The following is a 20,338-nucleotide window of genomic DNA, read 5'->3' on the forward strand; positions in this document are numbered from 1 at the left end:
ACTAAATTCACGAACTCACTCACACATATTTAAAGCATTTACAGTGTGGTGAAACACAAAATCAGTATTGTATTTGGCCACGGCAGGAATCTGGATTACAGAGGTCCCTAGCGATCGATTACCTGTCGTAGGAGACAGTTATAGTGTGAGTGTTCAATAAGCAATCATTCACTCGGTCCTGTGATTGGCTGAATATCACATGATGTATATACTTGGTGAATTCGCCAGTGCAACGTCATACACACGTTTAACGTGTATACTGCACTGTCCATATGTCATGTTACTATGTGATTACTGTGGGGATGAAATACTGTCAACCTCAGAACGTGTAACAGTGTACCACAAGGATGAGGACGTGTGCTATGTGCCACAGGACGGGCATTCACCAGAAGCTTATAAACAAGTAGCAGTGTGTGTGCAGGGTGATAATGTCATATTAGATCCCAGGTGTATTAGATCCCATATGCAGCGATCACTGCCCCGTATTTGTTAACATAGCAGAAATGATGCAGCACAAGAATTCATTCAAAAGGAAAATCTATGATTATTCTTCAATGGATGTTAATGGTATGAATAAAACTATCAAAGAGATAAACTCAGATATATTTTGCTCTTCGGGGAACGTAGATAATAACACTGAAAACCTTACATCCTTGTTATTGAATATCATGAATGAACATATTCCAAATAAAACTGTAACAATTAGAACCAAAGATCCCGCGTGGATGAATAACGAAATCCGATCCTTAATAAGAAAACGAAATCGTGTTCATAAGATTGCAAAAAACAGAAACCTTCCTGATGATTGGACTAAGTTCAGAACACTTCGGAACAAAGTAATAGCAACAGTTAGAAATGCAAAACGTGATTTTGATGCAAGAGTTGATGAATCTATAAATAACACTCATGGTACTAAAATGTGGTGGCGATTAGTTAAGAATTATGTGAAAACAAATTCGATAAAATCGTCCTTTCCATCAATTGTCAGCAATAACATAGTTTATGACAATGAACAAGATATTGCTGATGTACTCAACTCATTTTTCTGAGAACAATCCCAAGTTGCTAATCCTAACGCCGATCTGCCTGATTTCGAACCGCTTAAAATCGATCATCCTATGTCATCTATCACAATAAGTAATGGAGATATTCGCGATATTCTTCTGAGTCTAGATACATCGAAAGCCACGGGGCCTGATGGCATTGGAAACATCATACTGAAACTAACTGCAACCTCTTTAACCCCGTTGTTAGCTAAGTTGTTCAACATCTCTCTTCGTAATAAAACGTATCCTACTTCTTGGAAACTAGCTTCGGTGATTCCGCTTCATAAGAAAGGTGATGAACACGATTGCTCAAACTATAGACCTGTAGTGTTAACAAGCTGTGTCGCTAAAGTTTTTGAAAAATGCATTTTTAAATACGTCTTCAACTTCCTCAGGGATAACAATATTTTATCAAACTTACAATCTGGATTTATGCCTGGTGATTCTACAGTAAATCAACTAACTTATCTTTATAATTTTATCGCAAGTGCCGTAGACCAAGGAAAGGAAATCAGAGCGATATTCTGTGATGTAAGTAAAGCCTTTGACAAAGTTTGGCACAAAGGTATTATTCATAAACTTTATGCTTATGGTATACAGGGAGAACTTTTGGAGTGGTTTGAAAGTTATTTAGATAGTAGAATGCAGAAAGTGGTAATAAATGGATATAGTTCAGGTATCAAATCTGTGGAAGCTGGTGTACCCCATGGTTCCGTATTAGGACCACTTCTGTTCCTCATTTATATTAATGGGAGCGGTGGGGTAGCCTAGTGGTTAAAGCGTTGGCTCGTCACGCAGAAGACCCGGGTTCGAATCCCCACATGGGTAAAATGTGTGAAGCCCATTTCTGGTGTCCCCCGCCGTGATGTTGCTGGAATATTGCTAAAAGCGGCGTAAAACCAAACTCAGTCAGTCAGTCAGTCATTTATATTAATGACATTGTAGATGGTATAGACAGTAACATTCGCCTTTTTGCTGATGATACATCAATATATGCTATAATAGATGATCATATTACAGCAGCCGCAATTATAAACAATGATTTGGCAAAAATTTCAGAAAGTGGCAGGTAAGTTTTAATCCTAGTAAGACTGAGAGTATAACATTCACTCGTAAAACGAAAAATAATGCCGGGCCGAACTTACTGAATGAATGAATGGCGAAACTATTAAAGAAGTTGATAACCATAAACACTTAGGTATAACACTTCAAAGCGATTGTTCTTGGAAAGTTCATATAGGTGACATGGTAAAGAAAATTAGTCCAAGGATCAATTGTCTGAGAGGTTTGAAATATCGTTTATCTCGGAAAACGCTAAATACTTTATATAACTCCTTTATCTTACCACTTTTTGATTATTGCTGTCATATATGGGATAATTGTACGATTGAACAGGCGATTTTACTGGAAAATTTACACTTAGACGCATTAAGAACTATATGCAGTGCGGTTCGTGGCACCAGTCATGATAAAATATACAAGGAAACCAATTATAGCACACTGAATCAAAGACGACATCGCTCTAAACTTATAACTTTCTATAAAATGTATCATCGTCTGACTCCTGATTATCTGAATGATCTTGTACCAGGTAGAGTATTTCAACAAAGCAACTATAATCTTAGAGATAGTACTTCCATTCAAACTATTAACTGTAGAACACAGAGATATTCTCAATCATTCTTACCGAGCGCGATTATGTCGTGGAATTCATTGCCCGATGGAGCTGTTAACGCTATTTCCGTGAGGCAGTTTAAAACCATGATAAATCCAACAGAAACTGCCAACTACTTTGATTTAAATTTTGGGACTAGATTTTGTCAAATCATCCATTGTCGCCTCAAGCTCGGCTGTAGTGATCTGAACGCAGACAGATATAATCGACATATATCAGAAACAGCTAAGTGTTCATGTGGTCATTATAACGAAGACGTCATTCACTACCTTTTCACATGTCGGAACTATCAAAATTTAAGAACAACGGTGAATTTTTATATTCAAGGATACGATGTGAAAACTACCTTATACGGTAACGGCGCATTGGATAACTCAACAAATTGTGACATTCTCAACTCATTACACCAGTTCATTTCTAACTGGTAAGTAAGCGCTTCCAGTGATTATCATCTCTACATATACATCTATATTCAATGCAAGACAAGATTCATATAACTTGATTTTCTGCGGCAGCTCTTTTCGCTACTAGGCACAACCAACACCATAACCAAATATTTATTATTCAATCATTTTTCTGAGTGTAATTTTATCTCAATATTATTCTTTTCTTGTCCGTCTATTTCAAATATGTATCCCGCTATATTGGAACCGTGTACTGGAGCGGCGTTTATATAAGCCACTAGGCTTGTTCGCCTATCCAGGTTTCTGCATTGGCGGAATAAAAATATGTTTAAACCATAATGTCATATATATCAGACGGGGAAGCAACGCACCAAGAGGCTTTGAATCTGTTTCTGTCTATGTCAAAGAACAAGGAGTCATATATCCTAGAGAATCCAAAACACTAGTAGGTTTTATCCCTGTATCTGTTCACGTTAAGAAAGAATGCAGTGATACAGCACCCTGCACCAAGCCATCTAAGCCTCAGCAGATCGTCCACATCGCGTGTCTAACGTGAGTATTTCAAACAACCAGAATCAGCCCCCATCAAGATATCCATTCCCTACATAGGTAAACCATTACATCAAATCAGCCGACTCCTGAAACAACAGGCAGTCATAGACACAACCTTCTCAGCGTCCTCCAGCCTCAACAACCTCCTCCATGCCAACGGAGGAAAACAACCCACCGTCAACAACAACAACCCGAAATGTGATTGTGGACAAAGCTACATAGGTGAAACATCCCGACCCATCAACACCCGAGTCAAAGAACATCGCACCTTTGTTGCTAACTCCGACACCAAATCAGCTATCTCTGACCACATCAAAGCAAACCCCAGTCATCAAACAGAGTGGTCCGACTTCACCATTCTCGCCAACAACCAAACGGACTTCACTAAATGCAAGCTCACAGAAGCCATTCACATCAAACGCCATGAACCCGCCATCAACCGTGACCAAGGATACTTCATTCCATCAGCTTATGATCTACTCCTCCACCAAGCCCAATCTACTGTATAAACATCGCACCTATTGTATAAACATCTCCTTCATTGTACCACTCCTGTATTTATACATCTCTGGCTTCCATTCACTATCCTTTGTGTACTCACTGGCTTCATCAGCTTACTGCTTAACCAATTATGGCAATTATGTTGTTTCCTTTGTCAATTACAATGTATGTAGTTTCATTGTTATACACAGTATAAATATGCAGGTCCTCCACTTCATGTATCACTCTTGCTTGACAACGGTACAAGAATCTGTATCGAAACGTCGCACTCACCAAATAAAGAAGTTGTTATCCATAAAAACTTGTTCCATATTGTACGTCTCAACTTCTAAAATGCCACTCAAACAAGATATGGATACGAGTCCAAAGAAATCCTACTTCTACCTGTTCGTGTGGACCATGCAGGTAATTTACAGGATATACTGAAGGAGAAGATTTGCGAGACTGTTCTTGTGTGTGACTTTGTGAGAAAGCAACTGACTGAACGTACAGTTGACATTCGTTTTATCCCCTGCCCCCCGAGACTAACAGAGTCGTGTTGCAATGATGGCATTAGAAATCACAATTCAGAAGCAGGGGGACAGTTCATTATTCATATCTTAGTTAAACCCGTTAATGGCGTGGTGTTTTATGATCCACGGGGACCATTGGCTTACAAAAATGATCCCACAAACAAGTCAATCACCCGGATGGAATTCCATGAATGGTTCCGTGCTTTCACATTGCCTCGGGGAGACTAGGCATAGCTGAGGCAGCTGATAAAGCAGGTAACAGATCTCATCTGATTATTCATTGTTTACTATGCATGTTATGTGGTTTGTGAATAACAATTTCTTTCTTTTCTTCTTTGTTTTAAACCTCATTCATGAATTGAGATCAAAATAAATACCCAAAATCTCCTGGAAAAATAAGTTCACCTGAAATATGTGAGTAAAAGTATGAAATGTAAGATGTAAGGATGTAAAGATGTAGGATCATCCATGTAAACGTTGTTTCTGAGTGAGATTACAATCGTTATTCCTGAGGCTCAAGAAGCTTTTTTCAACCAGTTTTTACACCCCGCAAACCACTGTCCTCTATTGAATCAACTGCAAAGTGATAATCAACCATATTTGCCGAGGATCAAAGTCTGATAAAATAGGTCTCAATGCTTAATACAGAATAGATTAGACAGACACACAAGAAATGAATTGCTTCTCTATTGATAAATTTCCAATGAACGCATTGTTTTTGCAGCTCAAATCCGTATCCTCATGAAAATGTGGAAGCTGCTGGTATGAATAGTTTCTGTTCCTATAAGCATTAAATAATTGTCATTTGTATAAGAAAGTAAGATTGTTTACGGATAACAACTTCTTTTATTATATATGATGCGACGTTTCGGTATGGATACTTATACCGTTGTCAAGCAAGAGTGAAGTACTACAGCACAGAACAGACTTATATACATGAACAGGGATTAAATAATAACAACATGTAGGTATGAATCAAGGGGATTAACAACAATGCATGGTGGTAATAATGTAGTGACAATAGGAGGAAGCCAATGGTGTTAGAGGCAGAAACAAAATACATGGCTGATGAGATTAATTAGCAATGATAGCTGGAGTGCACTAATCTGTTGTTTTTATCAGTTCACTGTATGCAGACGGGATGAGAAATCCCTGGTCTCTGTTGATTGAGGGCTTGTGCCTCCGGATTTGAACTGCTTCTGCAAGTTTTCTTTTGGTGAAGTCCTGGTGTTTTTTCGACAATATCTCTACATTGTCACAAATTATGTTGAGACATGTTGATTTAGTGGTAGATGATAAGTGTTCTGTGATTCTGATATTTATGGGCCGGGAGGTTTCGCCTACATAGGCCTCGCCACAGTCACAATGGAGTTTGTAGACAACATCTTTGGGTTGATGTTGTCGTTTTGAGGTGTACCTCCCTCCCTACCTACCTCCCTACCTACCTACCCACTTACCTCCCTCCTTACCTACTTACCTCCCCACCTACCAACCTCCCTCCCTCCCTACCTACCTCCCTACTTACCTCTCTCTCTAATCCCTGCCTCCCTACCTTCTTACCTCCCTCCCTCCCCCTGGCTCCCTACCTAACAACCTGCCCTCCGCTACCTACCTCCCTACCTTCCTAGCTACTTACTTACAGGTTAACACATGCAGGTAGCGATGGCAGAGAGACACCCATAGATTAACACATGCAGGTAGTGATGCAGAGAGACACCTATAGATTAACACATGCAGGTAGCGATGCCAGAGAGACACCTACAGGTTAAATCATGCAGGTAGCGATGCAGAGAGACACTTACAGGTAAACACATGCAGGTAGTGATGCAGGGAGACACCTACAGATTAAGACATGCAGGTAGTGATGCCAGAGAGACACCTATAGATTAACACATGCAGGTAGCAACCCAGAGAGACACCTACAGGTTAACACATGCAGGTAGCGATGCCAGAGACACACCTACAGGTTAACACATGCAGGTAGCAATGCCAGAGAGAAACCTACAGGTTAACACATGCAGGTAGCGATGCCAGAGAGACACAGGTCATCACATGCAGGTAGCAATGCCAGAGAGACACTTATAGATTAACACATGCAGGTAGTGATGCCAGAGACACGCCTACAGGTTAACACATGCAGGTAGTGATGTCAGAGAGACACTTACAGGTAAACACATGCAGGTAGTGATGCAGAGAGACAACTACAGGTTAACACATGCAGGTAGTGATGCAGAGAGACAACTACAGGTTAACACATGCAGGTAGCGATGCCAGAGAGACACCTATAAGATTAACACATGCAGGTAGCGAAGCCAGAGACACGGCTACAGGTTAACACATGCAGGTAGTGATGCCAGAGAGACACCTATAGATTAACACATGCAGGTAGCGAAGCCAGAGACACGGTTACAGGTTAACACATGCAGGTAGTGATGCCAGAGAGACACCTACAGGTTAACACGTGCAGGTCGATCCCTGTAGTTTATCACATGCAGTTGGTGATGCCAGGTCGATCCCTGTAGTTTATCACATGCAGTTGGTGATGCCAGGTCGATCCCTGTAGTTTATCACACGCAGTTGGTGATGCCAGGCTGACACCTGTAGTTTATCACATGCAGTTGGTGATGCCAGGCCGATCCCTGTAGTTTATCACATGCAGTTGGTGATGCCAGGCCGACACCTGTAGTATATCACATGTAGTTGCTGATGCCAGGCTGACACCTGTAGTATATCACATACAGTTGGTGATGCCAGGCGGACAATTGTAGTTTAACACATGCAGTTGGTGATGACAGGCCGACACTTGTAGTTTATCAGATGCAGTTTGTGATTCCAGGCCGACACTTGTTGTTTATCACATGCAAATGATGTTACACATTTTCCATGATTTATCAAACCCTTAACGTTAAAGCGCATTCTGATTGGTTTGTCGTGTTTTCAAACATTACATTCATGGATAGAGGGTTCATGGTGAAGAATGTGATTACTGTCGTTGCCGAGATTACTGATTGATATTCGAAGGGACATAGCTCTTGTACGCATAAACCTATGTTTAAGGGACTTGTTATTTCAAATAATACCACAGTTTAGGGGATATCTTGTAGTCTGAACTTTTTCCACTTCATAGATGATACATAACATATCCCCCAAAGAAGTGATAAAAATAACGTTTCGTGGTAACAAAAGCTAAATTCTCCAAGTGAGTTAGATTTCAGTGTCAAAGATTGCAAACTGCCAAAGTCGTCCGTACTCCCCGATGGAACAGGATAAGATGGATTTATAGTGAGTGAGTGCGTTTAGTTTTATGCCCCATTCAGCAATATTTCAGCTATATGGCGGCGGTCTGTAAATAATCGACTCTGGACCAGACAATCCAGTGATCAACATCACGAGCGTCAATCTACAAAATTGAGGTACAATAACATGTGTCGACCAAGTCAGTGAGCCTGAAAGAGGCGCCGACTATCATGGGTTACTGAAGATCAGTTCTAACCCGTATCTTCACGGTCAGATGGATTAATATCACTCATGAGAAGGTTCTATTTGCACTGGTTATTAACCAATCACAAGTCTCCTAATGTATCTAAAGGGAAATATAAACATATACTGCTAACAAAAAGGATATTTCAATGTCGCTGTTCTGTTGGGACGGATTTACAATACCATGGCCTTTCTCCAGCAGAACAGGGCGGGCTTGTCAATACTTTTCATAAAATTAGGCCAAAGATACGCAACCCAGAAGTTATTCGAATTCCACGATATTTGCAAGAAGCGTGACATACGCCAGAGTAAATGACTTTTCACTTTAAAAGGCCAAACAAACAGATGCTTATCATTACCACTCAACCCAATCTTAAGACTATAATGACACATTGAGAGCTTCTGTCTGTTACCTCGATGCGTAACGTTCTCGTTAATTCAACGTCCACATCAGTGGGCACTCGCAGCGACGTTTTCAGCCGTTAAGGATCCCACGTCAAGGCCGTCTACAGTATTCGTGTAAGACGTCAGCCCGACTGTCAATTCTGACGCTAGGACGTCGACGTCAGCGTCGCCAGTGGAGCAGAAAACACTTGTGATGGGGAGTCCGTGAGAGGAGAAGAGTCAGGTGCCATAGTTAATTTTGTTTCCATGACCATATCCTCTCATTTGCAACCCACTGAGCACGCCTGGGGTGAAATGGAACGTCGTGTACAACGTCATCTGAATCCTAATACAACGATGGAGGAACTCCGACAAATCCATTCTCAGAAGGTGTGAATATGTTTGTTACCCCCTTTTTTGTGTTGTGGCTCATTTGTATATGTCAGGTGAGCTCTTCGGTTTTCTCTCATTCTGCCTACATCTGATTCTGCCTACAGACATAATAAAAGTGTAGGTAGAATGAGAAAAATCAGGCCACTCCTAATTTAGAAATGAACTTGTCCATGACAATAACATAACACAATATTCATTGTATTAATATTTTATTATGGTAGATAACATGATATATATAGACATATAGACATTTTATATCCGACGTGTATACCATTATTACCAGACATGTATACAATTATTGTAATTGTAATGACATCATCATCAGCATCACCATCATCTCCATCATCAATGTACAATTTCAATTTCAAGAGATGACCAGAGGTATACAACAACCCTAATCTTTGTCCTTCGACCTTGATAAAGGGCTTCCTTGAGTCTCTGCAAACGAGAATCAGGTTCCCGATATACTCTTTCTGCCATTCGGTTTACCACCATGTTCCAGCTGGATTGTCTTCTTTCTGTTTGTTGATTCAATGTCCTTCAACTTGCTGATAAACTCGAACAGGTTTGGGTGGGACTTGCCAAGGGACCTGTTCAGTCTGGAGTGCCAGCCCTCTAGGTGATTGTTGGTGCGTGGTTCGGCGTTATCAAAGGGACTCCACATGGACTTGTGGAACAAGGCATCATCATCAACCCAGGTACTCGTGACGTAATCGGGTCTCTCGTCGAGGGTTTCATTCCAGGCATCCTGAACCCGATCTAGAGGGAGCAGTGGCAAACAGGCAGCTCTTCAGACTACAGATTGTACAGCTGGATCCTCTCTGTACTGTCGAACCAAACCTATGGTTTGGATCTTGCGCCGGATACACTGACTGTAGTGAAAGAGACATTCTCGTAGATGAGAGTTTGGGAAGACAGTCTCGAGTGCTTGAATGGCAGGAAGCTCAAAGTCGGTCTGGATGGTAGATGGATCTAGATCGGCACCTGTTACAGTATGGACAGCATTCTTCAGTTGCTGGAACAGCCTGATGTAGGTCAGCCTTTGTCTTATTAGGCATTAGGGCAAACGCAACAGGGAACAAAGTGGAACCAGAGAGACAGTAAACAGCATACAGCTGGTTCCAAAGGCTGGGACAGGAATGGAATGTACCACCCATGAATAGGGTGTCGGCACTCTGCATAGTCTCCATCATGACTTCTGTGGAGAACACCAGGATTCTGTCGTCGACAGCATCGTCTATGGTCTTCTATACCCACTGGTCTTCTATGCACACATCAGCCAGGGTCTGTGGAAGTGGATTATTTCGGCGGTGTCGGTAGAGATCAGCATCAATGCTAGCAAAGGAGGGTGTTGTGGCAGCTTCATCGACGGTCAAGGTTCTCATCTCATCTTCGAAGATCTGTTGAATAGAGTAGTCGGATCTTCTATAACGCCATGGTTATGTGGCGATGAGTTTCGGAAAAACTCATCAACAGAGCTTATCTTTCCACGGCAGTTGGTAAAGACACACTTCCAGTGAGTCACAGTCTGTCTGCGGTTGTTCAGGCTTTCTTACACACCCGTGGGTGAGAAACCCATGTGAGAAAACTGGTATCACACATATGTGTGAGATCGATTTCTAATCCCGTGATTGGCTACTCCATGGTGATGACCTAGGGTCAGGGTATGACGGACTACTTTCCTGATTAAAATTCATTGATAAGTTTCTCGTGCTTCAATCGAACAGAAACCTGTTACTCGTGCAAAAAATACGCCTTTACACCTACCTGTTATTTTCGCGATTGCAACATAAACATGTATTTATACAATGAGTCACAAGTAGAATAAATATAACACAAATCTATTTATTTTCTAATTCCTTTTATTAAAACTCTTATTTCTAGTCATGAATTCAAAATGGCTCCAACAATCTGTGATACCCGTGTAAACAATTATGTGAAAATCACCGTTAGACATAAAGCCCTTGATTCCCTTCGAATATTCAAAATGTACAACACTGGTACTTTTACTGGAGAGATGCGACACGTGTCATGTGTCGTCTTGCAAAAATACCTGACACGATAACGTCAGTGCCTGTCGAGAGATCAATTTGCCTTGTTGTTTCTTTGATGCATTGATGAAGATGACATTTTTCACTGATACACATGATGGAGACTCACTTCCAGCTCCGAGATACTATGTGATTCTAATGTTATCAAATTCACTCATGACAGTCTGAACCAAAACACACTCGTTGAAACAATGTACAACATGGTACGTTTTGCAAGGCTTCATGAGTGCAAATGGCGGCACACGTCCTTTCTGTTCAATCGAACATGTACAGGAACGGTTGATCTACACATAAGTCATAGCTCAAGATATTCCTCTGACACATGATAATGAAAAGTTTATGTCTTGATAACTTACAGGATGTAATCAACTCACATTTCATACTGAAAACTCCGTAAACTCCATCACATTCCAAGTGGCAGTTTCTGGCTCGGGAAAACGAGAAGGATGTGGCGAAGAAGAGTAGTCCCCATTGACAGTGAACGTAACCTCAGCAATGTCACATTCAAGCACACTGGGTGCACCTAATTACACACACTCAAAACCTTTGGCTCCGGTCGGTGGTAGAACATTGAGCGTAAACTGGTACACAAGTACAGATCCCCAATACAATGTGCAGAGATATCCAAAACAATCTTCCGATGATGACGACAACCACCAAGCGATAACGATGACGTCACACGCTCAAATATTTTACGCTTGCAAGAATTAAAATCATCCACATTTGCATGGTAACATCATCGTTTTAGAGGGTTTAATTAATTTTCAGTGATCTTATCTAGTTATCATTATCACCATTGCCTTGATGATGCGAAGAGGTGGCAGAAACCTTTTTGTGGAGGGTCACCATGGGGATGAGTAGTGATTAGGAAGCCAAGTGACGTCACTCATTCATAAACGTTGTGTTGTGTATTATTGCGCACCTAAGATTAGAAAACATGAAATTTGAATCTATTCGACCATAAAATGATACGATTTATGGTGTGTAAGAAACAGATTACTGTACTCGTGTCTGTCAGATACCATTTATCTTACAACTCGTTGTTTCAAAACGTATTTAACTCGCTTTCGCTCGTTAAATACGTTTTGAAACAACTCGTTGTAAGATAAATGGTATCTGACAGACACTCGTTTAGTAATCTCTATTTATATACCATGTCAGTGTTGTAGGTAAGGATTTAGAGAGCAACCATTCTGTTCAGAATGATTTTTTTGTGAGCAATAACCAAACTAAGAGTTTGAGAGAATGGTTTTAATGGATGATAACAATGGACTACTTTTTTAACGCCCCTCATATATACTACCCCAAATCATCTGAAATTATTGATCTCAGTTTACTATCTCCAACACTATTACAACCGATATTATTACGATTTGCAAAATCTGTCTACTCACTATGTACATAAGGAAGCTAGAACAACTAGTTCAACATTTTATTCATCTCAATTATTTAAAATGAATTATCAAAACTCTTATAACAACAGCACCATGTTATTTGTAAGCCATGTGCAGCTTAATCTCACATTGTATATTCGGGTCATTCTCACTTACTCAAACTCAAACTCTGTATTCTCTAGAAACCGCCATCGGCGGTACATGAGATAAACGTATATACATTTACATAATATACAAAACAGCGGCTACACGACAGCAAGATATAAGATAACACCAATATTACATTTTTTAAATGCATTAAATATATGATTCAGTAATTTAGAAAGGCCTTTAAGGTCGCTTATGCTGGTAGTAGACACGAGTTTCTTAAAGATGGACAAATTTGGAAATTCTAGGTATTTAGTGTTCAGAGACTGATGTCGCAGTTGGAAAAAAGCTTCACATCTAAGCAAGTAGTGAAACTCGTCTCCAACAGCGTTTGATACACAAAGAGGACATTGTCGGTCTTTACGTGGAATGCCCAACCATCGGCCAGTCTCAATTGTTATTTAATGGTTAGATGTTCTAAACTTCAAAATTGGGTAGTATATATTTTTTTTAACACTGGTTGAATGAGAAGACAAGTTTTGGGGCTGAGATCAATATTAATTGACTGTTAAAAAGTGAAATGTTACATTAAAACATCATGAATCCTCCGTAAAATATACAATGGACAAAAACAAGTAAAAGTATTTTTAAAACACTGGAATGGAGAGTGGGTGCGTGCGTACGCTCAGCTTGCAGGTCTGTACGCTCAGCTTGCACGTCCGTACGCTCAGCTTGCAAGTGAGGGACTGACACCTGACAAAAAGAACCCGCGCAGGGCATGCATCCCTAGCATTGTTCAGCAGGTCCGAGCGCCGCCGGTGATTACCGAGTTAAATCCAAATAAATATATTTATTACCTACGTGGGCGAACATATCGGGGTTCATATTTTTCATGCTCTGCCCTAGTGCAAAATATCACTTTGTCATGGTGACGTGACGTCATGAACAATGCTATGACGCCACGTTTCTTCTGTGACGTTGCGTTCTTAATACGGTGGACAGCCTATGTTTGAACCGCCTCCCTGGTGTAGTGGTTAGAGCGTCCGCCCGCCGAGCGGAAGGTCGCGGGTTCGATTCCCGACCGCGTCATACCAAAAGATGTTAAAATATGGTACTTGTTGGTCCCTGCCTGGTGCTTGGCATTAATGGGTACAACAAGGACTAGTCGGCTCGGAGTCAGTATAATGTGTCTGAGTGGGTTATTCATGTTTCACTGCGGCATGGTATCTCAGTGGGCTAGCACTATAAAACCAGCTTACGTCTGGGCTAGTACAACAGCCGCACATACACATACACACGCATGCACGTCGTCATATTAGCGAAATATTCTCAAGTACGACGTTAAACCCAATTTCACCTCACCTCACCTCACCTATGTTTGAAAGTAAAGTTGGGTTATTTTCTTCAATTTAACGACTTTGGTAACAAACAGAATATTATAGTCGTGCCCATGTCATACTATGTTTACGACGCTCGTGCCTAAATATCGGTAATACCAACATTTAGGCACTCGTGTCGTAAACATAGTATGACATGGGCACTCATATAATATCCTCTATTTATTTAGTACTTAACACTGGTTAAATGAGAAGACAAGTGTTGGGGATGAGGTCAATTTTAATTGACTGGTAAAACGTGACATGTTACATCAAAACACCATGCATCCTCAAAACCCCCAACACTGTATTATTTAGATATTTCTGATGCTGCTAGAACGATAGCACGGGGGAGCTTTCTATGAATGTCACTTTTGATGCAGATCGTAGCGTTCGAAGGCGTTAGACTTCCAGTGTTCATGTAATTTAATCAACACTTGAGGCATTGTGGAAGGCGAATTTACATCCTCCCCGCTTGAAAGAATGACCACTGTATGACTTTGGGTCATAGCCACAAGAGACGAGCACACACTTGGGAGCTTTTATGAAGCTATCGTTCGTTAAGCACTGAATTTGGTCGTTGACTCTATAAGAGAACAGGTGGTGATCGGCCAGTGTACCTGTCTGTAACTTCTGGAGAGCACAAAGCGCCAACACCGGACAAAGTTGGGAACTTGGCGCGGCACAAAGTGGTTTGTTGATTTACTGAAGAAAGTGAAAAATGATGTTGTACATGCGCTCCAAAAAGCGAATTAAATGGGATGCTAAGGTCTATTTTGTCTTTAATAGCGGTGAGAATGGAGGGAACTCTTGGTAGTTTCCCCATAGGTGGTTGTCCCTTTACCCTCTGGATCTCCCTTTTGAGCATAGTGACGACCAGTCCAACACAGAGGTGTTGGCGCCGGCTTCGAGATGGATAAGCCTGACTATATTGAGGTATCCTGGGATACTGGTAGAACTTAGAGACCTTGCTAGAAATGCAAAGTACCGGGAGACCGGGAGCCTACTTGCTGGGACTGGGGTGAGTCCGTAGTACAAGCAGAATCCCAGGTACCACTTCAACATGGTCGAGTAGGTTTTCTTGGTGGTCGGGGCACATGCTGACTGCTTGTATCTGGCGGCCTCCAGGTCAAGCTGCTGCAGGTCTGAGTCCACTGGGCATGTGAAAAGGCTAAAGTATTTGCAGACATATGATGAGAGGGCCAGCCACTAAAATATTCATACAACCACTGCATATTAGATCTAAGGTGTAGGCGTGAGAGCTTATCGCAAATAGGTTTCTTCTCTCTAGGAATGTGTCTCGCTGTTATGTAAAAGCCGAGGTTAGCGGACAGCCAGAACATTGTGCGAATTATATCCATGCTTTTATCATTACGACAAGTGCCCTTATTGATACTGTACATTGTCGAAGTATTGTCAGTGTACACCACAATATGTTTGCTTCGCCATCGCCACGCCCACCTTTCCGCCGCCACGCCCAGTGCTGCTAGCTCCTCTATATTTATGTGTTCTGATGCAATGTCGGATTTATCACAATTCCAAGACACATAAAACCAATCGCTTTCGAAATGTCCGCCGCCGCCAATTTCGCATGCGTCTGTTGAGAAGGTGTGATAGCATACAGGTTCACCTTCGATGATATAGGTTATACCATTGAAAGTCTCGCAGAATTGTGACCACCATTTTATGTCCACTTTTGCCGCCGCATTTAACACTATTTGTGTTTAACTCAGCCTGCAAGTGAGGGACTGACACCTGACAAAAAGAACCCGTGCAGGGCATGCTTCCTTAGCATTGTTCGGCAGGTCCGGGCGCCGCCGGGGTTTACCGAGGTAAATGCAAATAAATATATTTGTTTAATACGGAAGGAGAAGAATATATTTTTCTAAGATTGGTTGGGTTTTGAAATATTTATAATAATCCCCCTTGGGACGTGAATCAACATTAGATTTCCAATTTTGGAAAAATTGCGCTCTGTAGATGTTTTCGACCATTGAGACAAGCGAGGGCACGCATATATATATAGAAACTAATTGTCACCCGTTGTGTTAGAAGATACCTTCATATATTGACCATGTTTTACAAAATGGTTAACAACACTACACCAAGTTACCGTAGTAACCTTGTTCCGTCTAGAGTATCAGATGTTGTTGGTTATAATCTACGCAGTTGTTCAAATCTTCAGACTATAAACTGTAAATCTGTAACTTATGCGAGGTCCTTTCTTCCAGATACTGTTAAATTATGGAATTCATTACCAGCTGAACATAGAGAATCCCCGTGCCTATCGGGATTCAAAAATGTAATTTTAAACGATTCTAACATCTACAGTCATTTTGACATACATTTCGGTAGCAGATTTTGTCAAATCATACATTCTCGTCTCCGACTTGAAAGTAGTGACCTTAATGCGCACAAATATGAAAGATTTATATCTCCAGCATTATCTTGCTCTTGTGGCCATAACTATGAAGACTCTGATCATTATTTCTTTTCATGTACTCTGTACAGAGATTCTAATTGATCTAAAACTTTTCTCAAAGGATGTTAACATTATTTACTAGGTGTTGGTATACTAATAGAGTGAATGTCACTGCTGTGTAACTCAACATGGGGTTCAGTGTCAGCTGATCTAGGTTTACTAATGCCGCTCCCAGCTTAACGAACTCTATTGTAGTAGAATAGTATTGGGTGTAGTGCAGTTTAGATGAGTGTCCAAAATGCTGTCTAATAGTCCAATATAAATTGGCTAGTATAAAATATGTAGTAGATAAAGTTAGACAGGGTTCGCCAGCGCGGGAGAGCCGAGCCAAGGGTAAGGGGTCTATAAATGAGTTGTTCATGGACTAACCCGTAAAGAACAAGCAACTACCCATCGACATTCTAAGGATAGGGAAACTCCCTTCCAGTGTACATGGGTATGGTAATCTATGCCAAAACCAGGAAGAGAAGCCTCGTAGAAATACTTCATGATCATGGCATGAGCATTTCGTTTGACAGGGTGCTGGAGATACCAGCCCAACTTGGAGATGCCGCAGTTAGCAAGTATAATAAAAGTGGTTATTTGTAAAGCGCCAGTGTCCACCCACTCATGCATGCTCATGGCGCATTAAAACTATTTACAGAAGAAAGGAAAATGTCATTATAGGCTTCAGCAAAAAGGAATGTCTTTAGGGCCTTCTTAAAAGAGTTCAGGGTCGGGGCGAGTTTGATTTGGAGCGGTAGAGAGTTCCATAAGAGAGTCGCGACATGCTGAAAACTCCTCTTTCCAAAATAGGTGAGCCGGGCTTGAGGTACCTTGAGGTACTGTTTATCCTGGGAACGTAGAGTTCTGGAAGGCACATACTTGGTTAGGAGAGATAAGAGATATGTAGGGGCAAGGTTGTTGAGACACTTAAAGACTGTACACAGAACTTTGAAGTCAACTCGGTATTGAACAGGAAGCCAGCGCAAAGAATTTATCACAAGGGTTATACGATCATATTTAAAACTCAAAGATATAATTCTAGCGGCTGTATTCTTCACTTTCTGGAGTTTTTTCATGTGTTCTTTGGATATTCCAGTGAGAAGGCTATTGCAGTAGTTTAGGCGGGAAGACACAAGGCATCTGATCAGGATATGTGCATTCTCTTTAGTGATGTATTTTCGGATGGTACCAATGGAACGAATGTGAACGTAGCATGTCTTACACAGATGATCCACTTGTGCAGAGATGGAAAGGTCCGACTGTAGCTGTACTCCAAGATCTTTAACTTGTCGTGATGGGGAGATACAGGCAGAAGCAAGCATCACTCGCTCAACAACTACCTTGTCGATGTGCTGTTGTCTTCCGACCAATGATACCTCTGTTTTGTCGTCATTTAACTTTAGTTTTCTTTCGGTCATCCATGACTTAATTTCAGAAGTACAGTTTTCAGTTTGTTGTAGGGTGTCAGAAATTGATTCAGTGTTAAATCTTTTCTTCAGTTGAACATCATCTGCATATGAAAAATGAGGAGTGCCCAACTTGTCAGTTATGGTTTTGAGACAGTTTATGTATAAGAGAAACAACACAGGTCCCAACACTGAACCTTGTGGGACTCCACACGAGAGCACTGTCTTATCCAAAAACTGTCCTAAGACATATACAGACTGCCTCCTGACATGGAGATAAGATGCAAACCAAGAGAGCACTGTTTCACTGATACCAACTTGATGCTGTAAAATATCAACCGCATCAAACGCTGTACTGAGATCTAAAAGAGTTAGGGTTGCCATGTCGCCAGAATCCACTAGACACCTGAGATCATTAACAACTCTCAGGAGCAAGGTCTCTATTAAATGTTGCGGACGATAAGCAGACTGATAGTCATCAAGGATGTCATGGGGGTTGATGTGCTTTCTCCACAAGTTTTGAAAGAAAAGTCAAGTTTGAAACGGGCTTTACTGAAAATCCATCAGCCCTGAGGATATGGATGGTATCCGGCCCTGAGGTGAGCCATCTGGTGTTCCTCTATGAAAGAAAGCACTGTCTTCACCAAGAGCAGACACCACATCCTCAGAAGACATTCCTATTAAGGGTCCAGAAAGTCTCTCAGGTCCTGCAACTTGGGAAAACCTTTCGAGGAAGTAGATTTGTTTTCAATAGACACACAAGATGTAGCTCATCCCAGCTCTGCGGAGCTTGTTCACACTCACTTGCAGAAGGGTCGCACACAATACTAAAACCTTGTGAAAAGATTGGAAGATAATCCAACATCATTCTATTAGCCCATCAGAAAGCAAAGACTTGACTTCTTCTGTCAAGATAAGCCTTTTACAGAACCATCAAAACAGAAACAGCTGAAAGAAAGCTGCCAGCTGTTTTCCAAGCTGTTCATCTCCTGTCAGATCAGGGAGTGCGACCTGCAGGAGTTCGTTCAGCACGGAAATCAATCATTCCCTGCATCTCTATGTGATGGTGGAAAGATTTATAGCTGTCACAAGTCCCAAATGACCTCCATACTTGAGAAACACATCACGCTCTCAGACCAAGAGCCAGAGACAGATGACATCATCATTGATGGTTCAGCTTTGATCCATGCACTACCACCGAAAAGGTCTAAGACATTTGCAGACTATGCAGCCCTTGACTTTCCGCCAACTATTAGTGCATATGCCAGTACATATAAGACAACACATGTTGCCTGTGATATGTACAGTCCATTAAGTCTGGAAGCAGACACAAGGTCCAAAAGAAGACAAGGAGTAAGACGCAAGGTGACAGAAAAGAATAGCGTTCCTTCAAACTGGCACAACTTTCTGAGGCACAATGACAACAAGTCGGATCTGTTTCACTACCTGGCAAACAGGATTATCCAGATGTCTGCACCAAACATGGTTATTGTGACCAAGGGACATCAAGCACTTGGCACACACAAGGTGAGTCTGACTGAACTGGACGAATGTTCTCATGGGGAGGCAGACAGCCGCATTTCAGATATGCTTCAACCCACGGGAGCAAATCCATCATAATCAAAGCCAATGACACAGATGTCCTTGTGATTGGCCAGAGTATGTTCCCAACACTGCAAAACATCGTTCTGGAGCAGCTGTGGCTCTTATTTGGCCAAGGTCAGAGCCTTCGATGGATTGGCATTCACAACCTGCACAACTCTGTTGGTCAGGAGAAGGAAAGGCATATTGTTCTTCCATGCTTTTACGGTTGTGATGTGGTGCCAGCTTTAAGGAATAAAGGGGAAAAGACAGCTTGGCAAACACGGGAATTTTCCCAGAGGCAACACCAGTATTTGCCAGACTGGGCCTGCATCCACAACCATTGAGGGTGATGACATGGAGATCCTAGAGAAGTTTGTGGTCATCATGTGCCTCGGTATGTATCAGAGGGGACAAAATCGCATATCTGAAAGAAGGAAGCTTATTGCCGAAGGTTTTGAATGCGTAACTGTTTCTGTCAGGGATCGAGACATAGTATATGCAAGGAACCAGAACTTAATACCAGAAGGTTTTGAACAAGTTACTAGCACTGTAGATGGTGTGGATGAGGCTAGACTCGACTTATTTGCCAGCAAGCAGAGACCATATGACGCCATCCCTCCAACCAGAGCAGCTCTAATGCAACACGCTTAACGTGCAGCATATCAGGCTGGTTGTGTGTCGGCTCAGGCAATTCTGAGCCAGCCGGAAGCAGCGAGTCCAGCTGACTGGGGTTCGGAGAAGATTGGCGAAGAATGGAAAACCTTCTGGACAGCCAACTCTCCCATTGCAAAGCTAACTAAGTGTGGCTGCAAGTCTGGCTGTCCTGGCAGGTGCAAATGTCTCACATACACAACCATGTGCAGTTGCAAATGTGAAGTGTAGTTTCTCTGTTATTCTGGGTGCAGTTGTTAGTTCAGGTACAATTTCGACTGTTTCTTTTGCTAAAACTGCCATTTGATTTATGTATTGTTTTGGTATTGTTATAAAAACAACTTCATTTTGTCATAAAAATTAAAATAAGTAGTT

The 20,338-nt window shown here is 41.5% G+C and overlaps 3 protein-coding genes across 5 annotated transcripts in view; all 3 read left to right on the forward strand.

The window, feature by feature from the left end:
* Positions 1-20,338, forward strand: part of LOC124265631 — a 175,757-nt gene that overhangs the window by 129,579 nt on the left and 25,840 nt on the right. The window lies entirely within an intron of this gene.
* LOC124265552 overlaps positions 1-20,338 on the forward strand; it is a 101,996-nt gene that overhangs the window by 62,752 nt on the left and 18,906 nt on the right. The gene's annotated exons all lie outside the window — the stretch shown is intronic.
* LOC124265590 overlaps positions 4,867-20,338 on the forward strand; it is a 28,512-nt gene continuing 13,040 nt past the window's right edge. Inside the window, exon 1 of one of the 2 annotated variants that reach the window (XM_046700385.1) lies at positions 4,867-4,945. In XM_046700385.1, coding sequence (XP_046556341.1) covers positions 4,882-4,945 — 64 coding nt within the window. In that variant the 5' untranslated portion in view covers positions 4,867-4,881. Of the gene's footprint in view, positions 4,946-19,760; positions 19,839-20,338 lie in introns of those variants that run through there. The other variant, XM_046700399.1, reaches the window with a different exon arrangement.

Source organism: Haliotis rubra, unplaced genomic scaffold, assembly GCF_003918875.1.
Source record: "Haliotis rubra isolate DU_JTF1 unplaced genomic scaffold, ASM391887v1 Scf1214, whole genome shotgun sequence".
NCBI lineage: Eukaryota > Metazoa > Mollusca > Gastropoda > Lepetellida > Haliotidae > Haliotis > Haliotis rubra.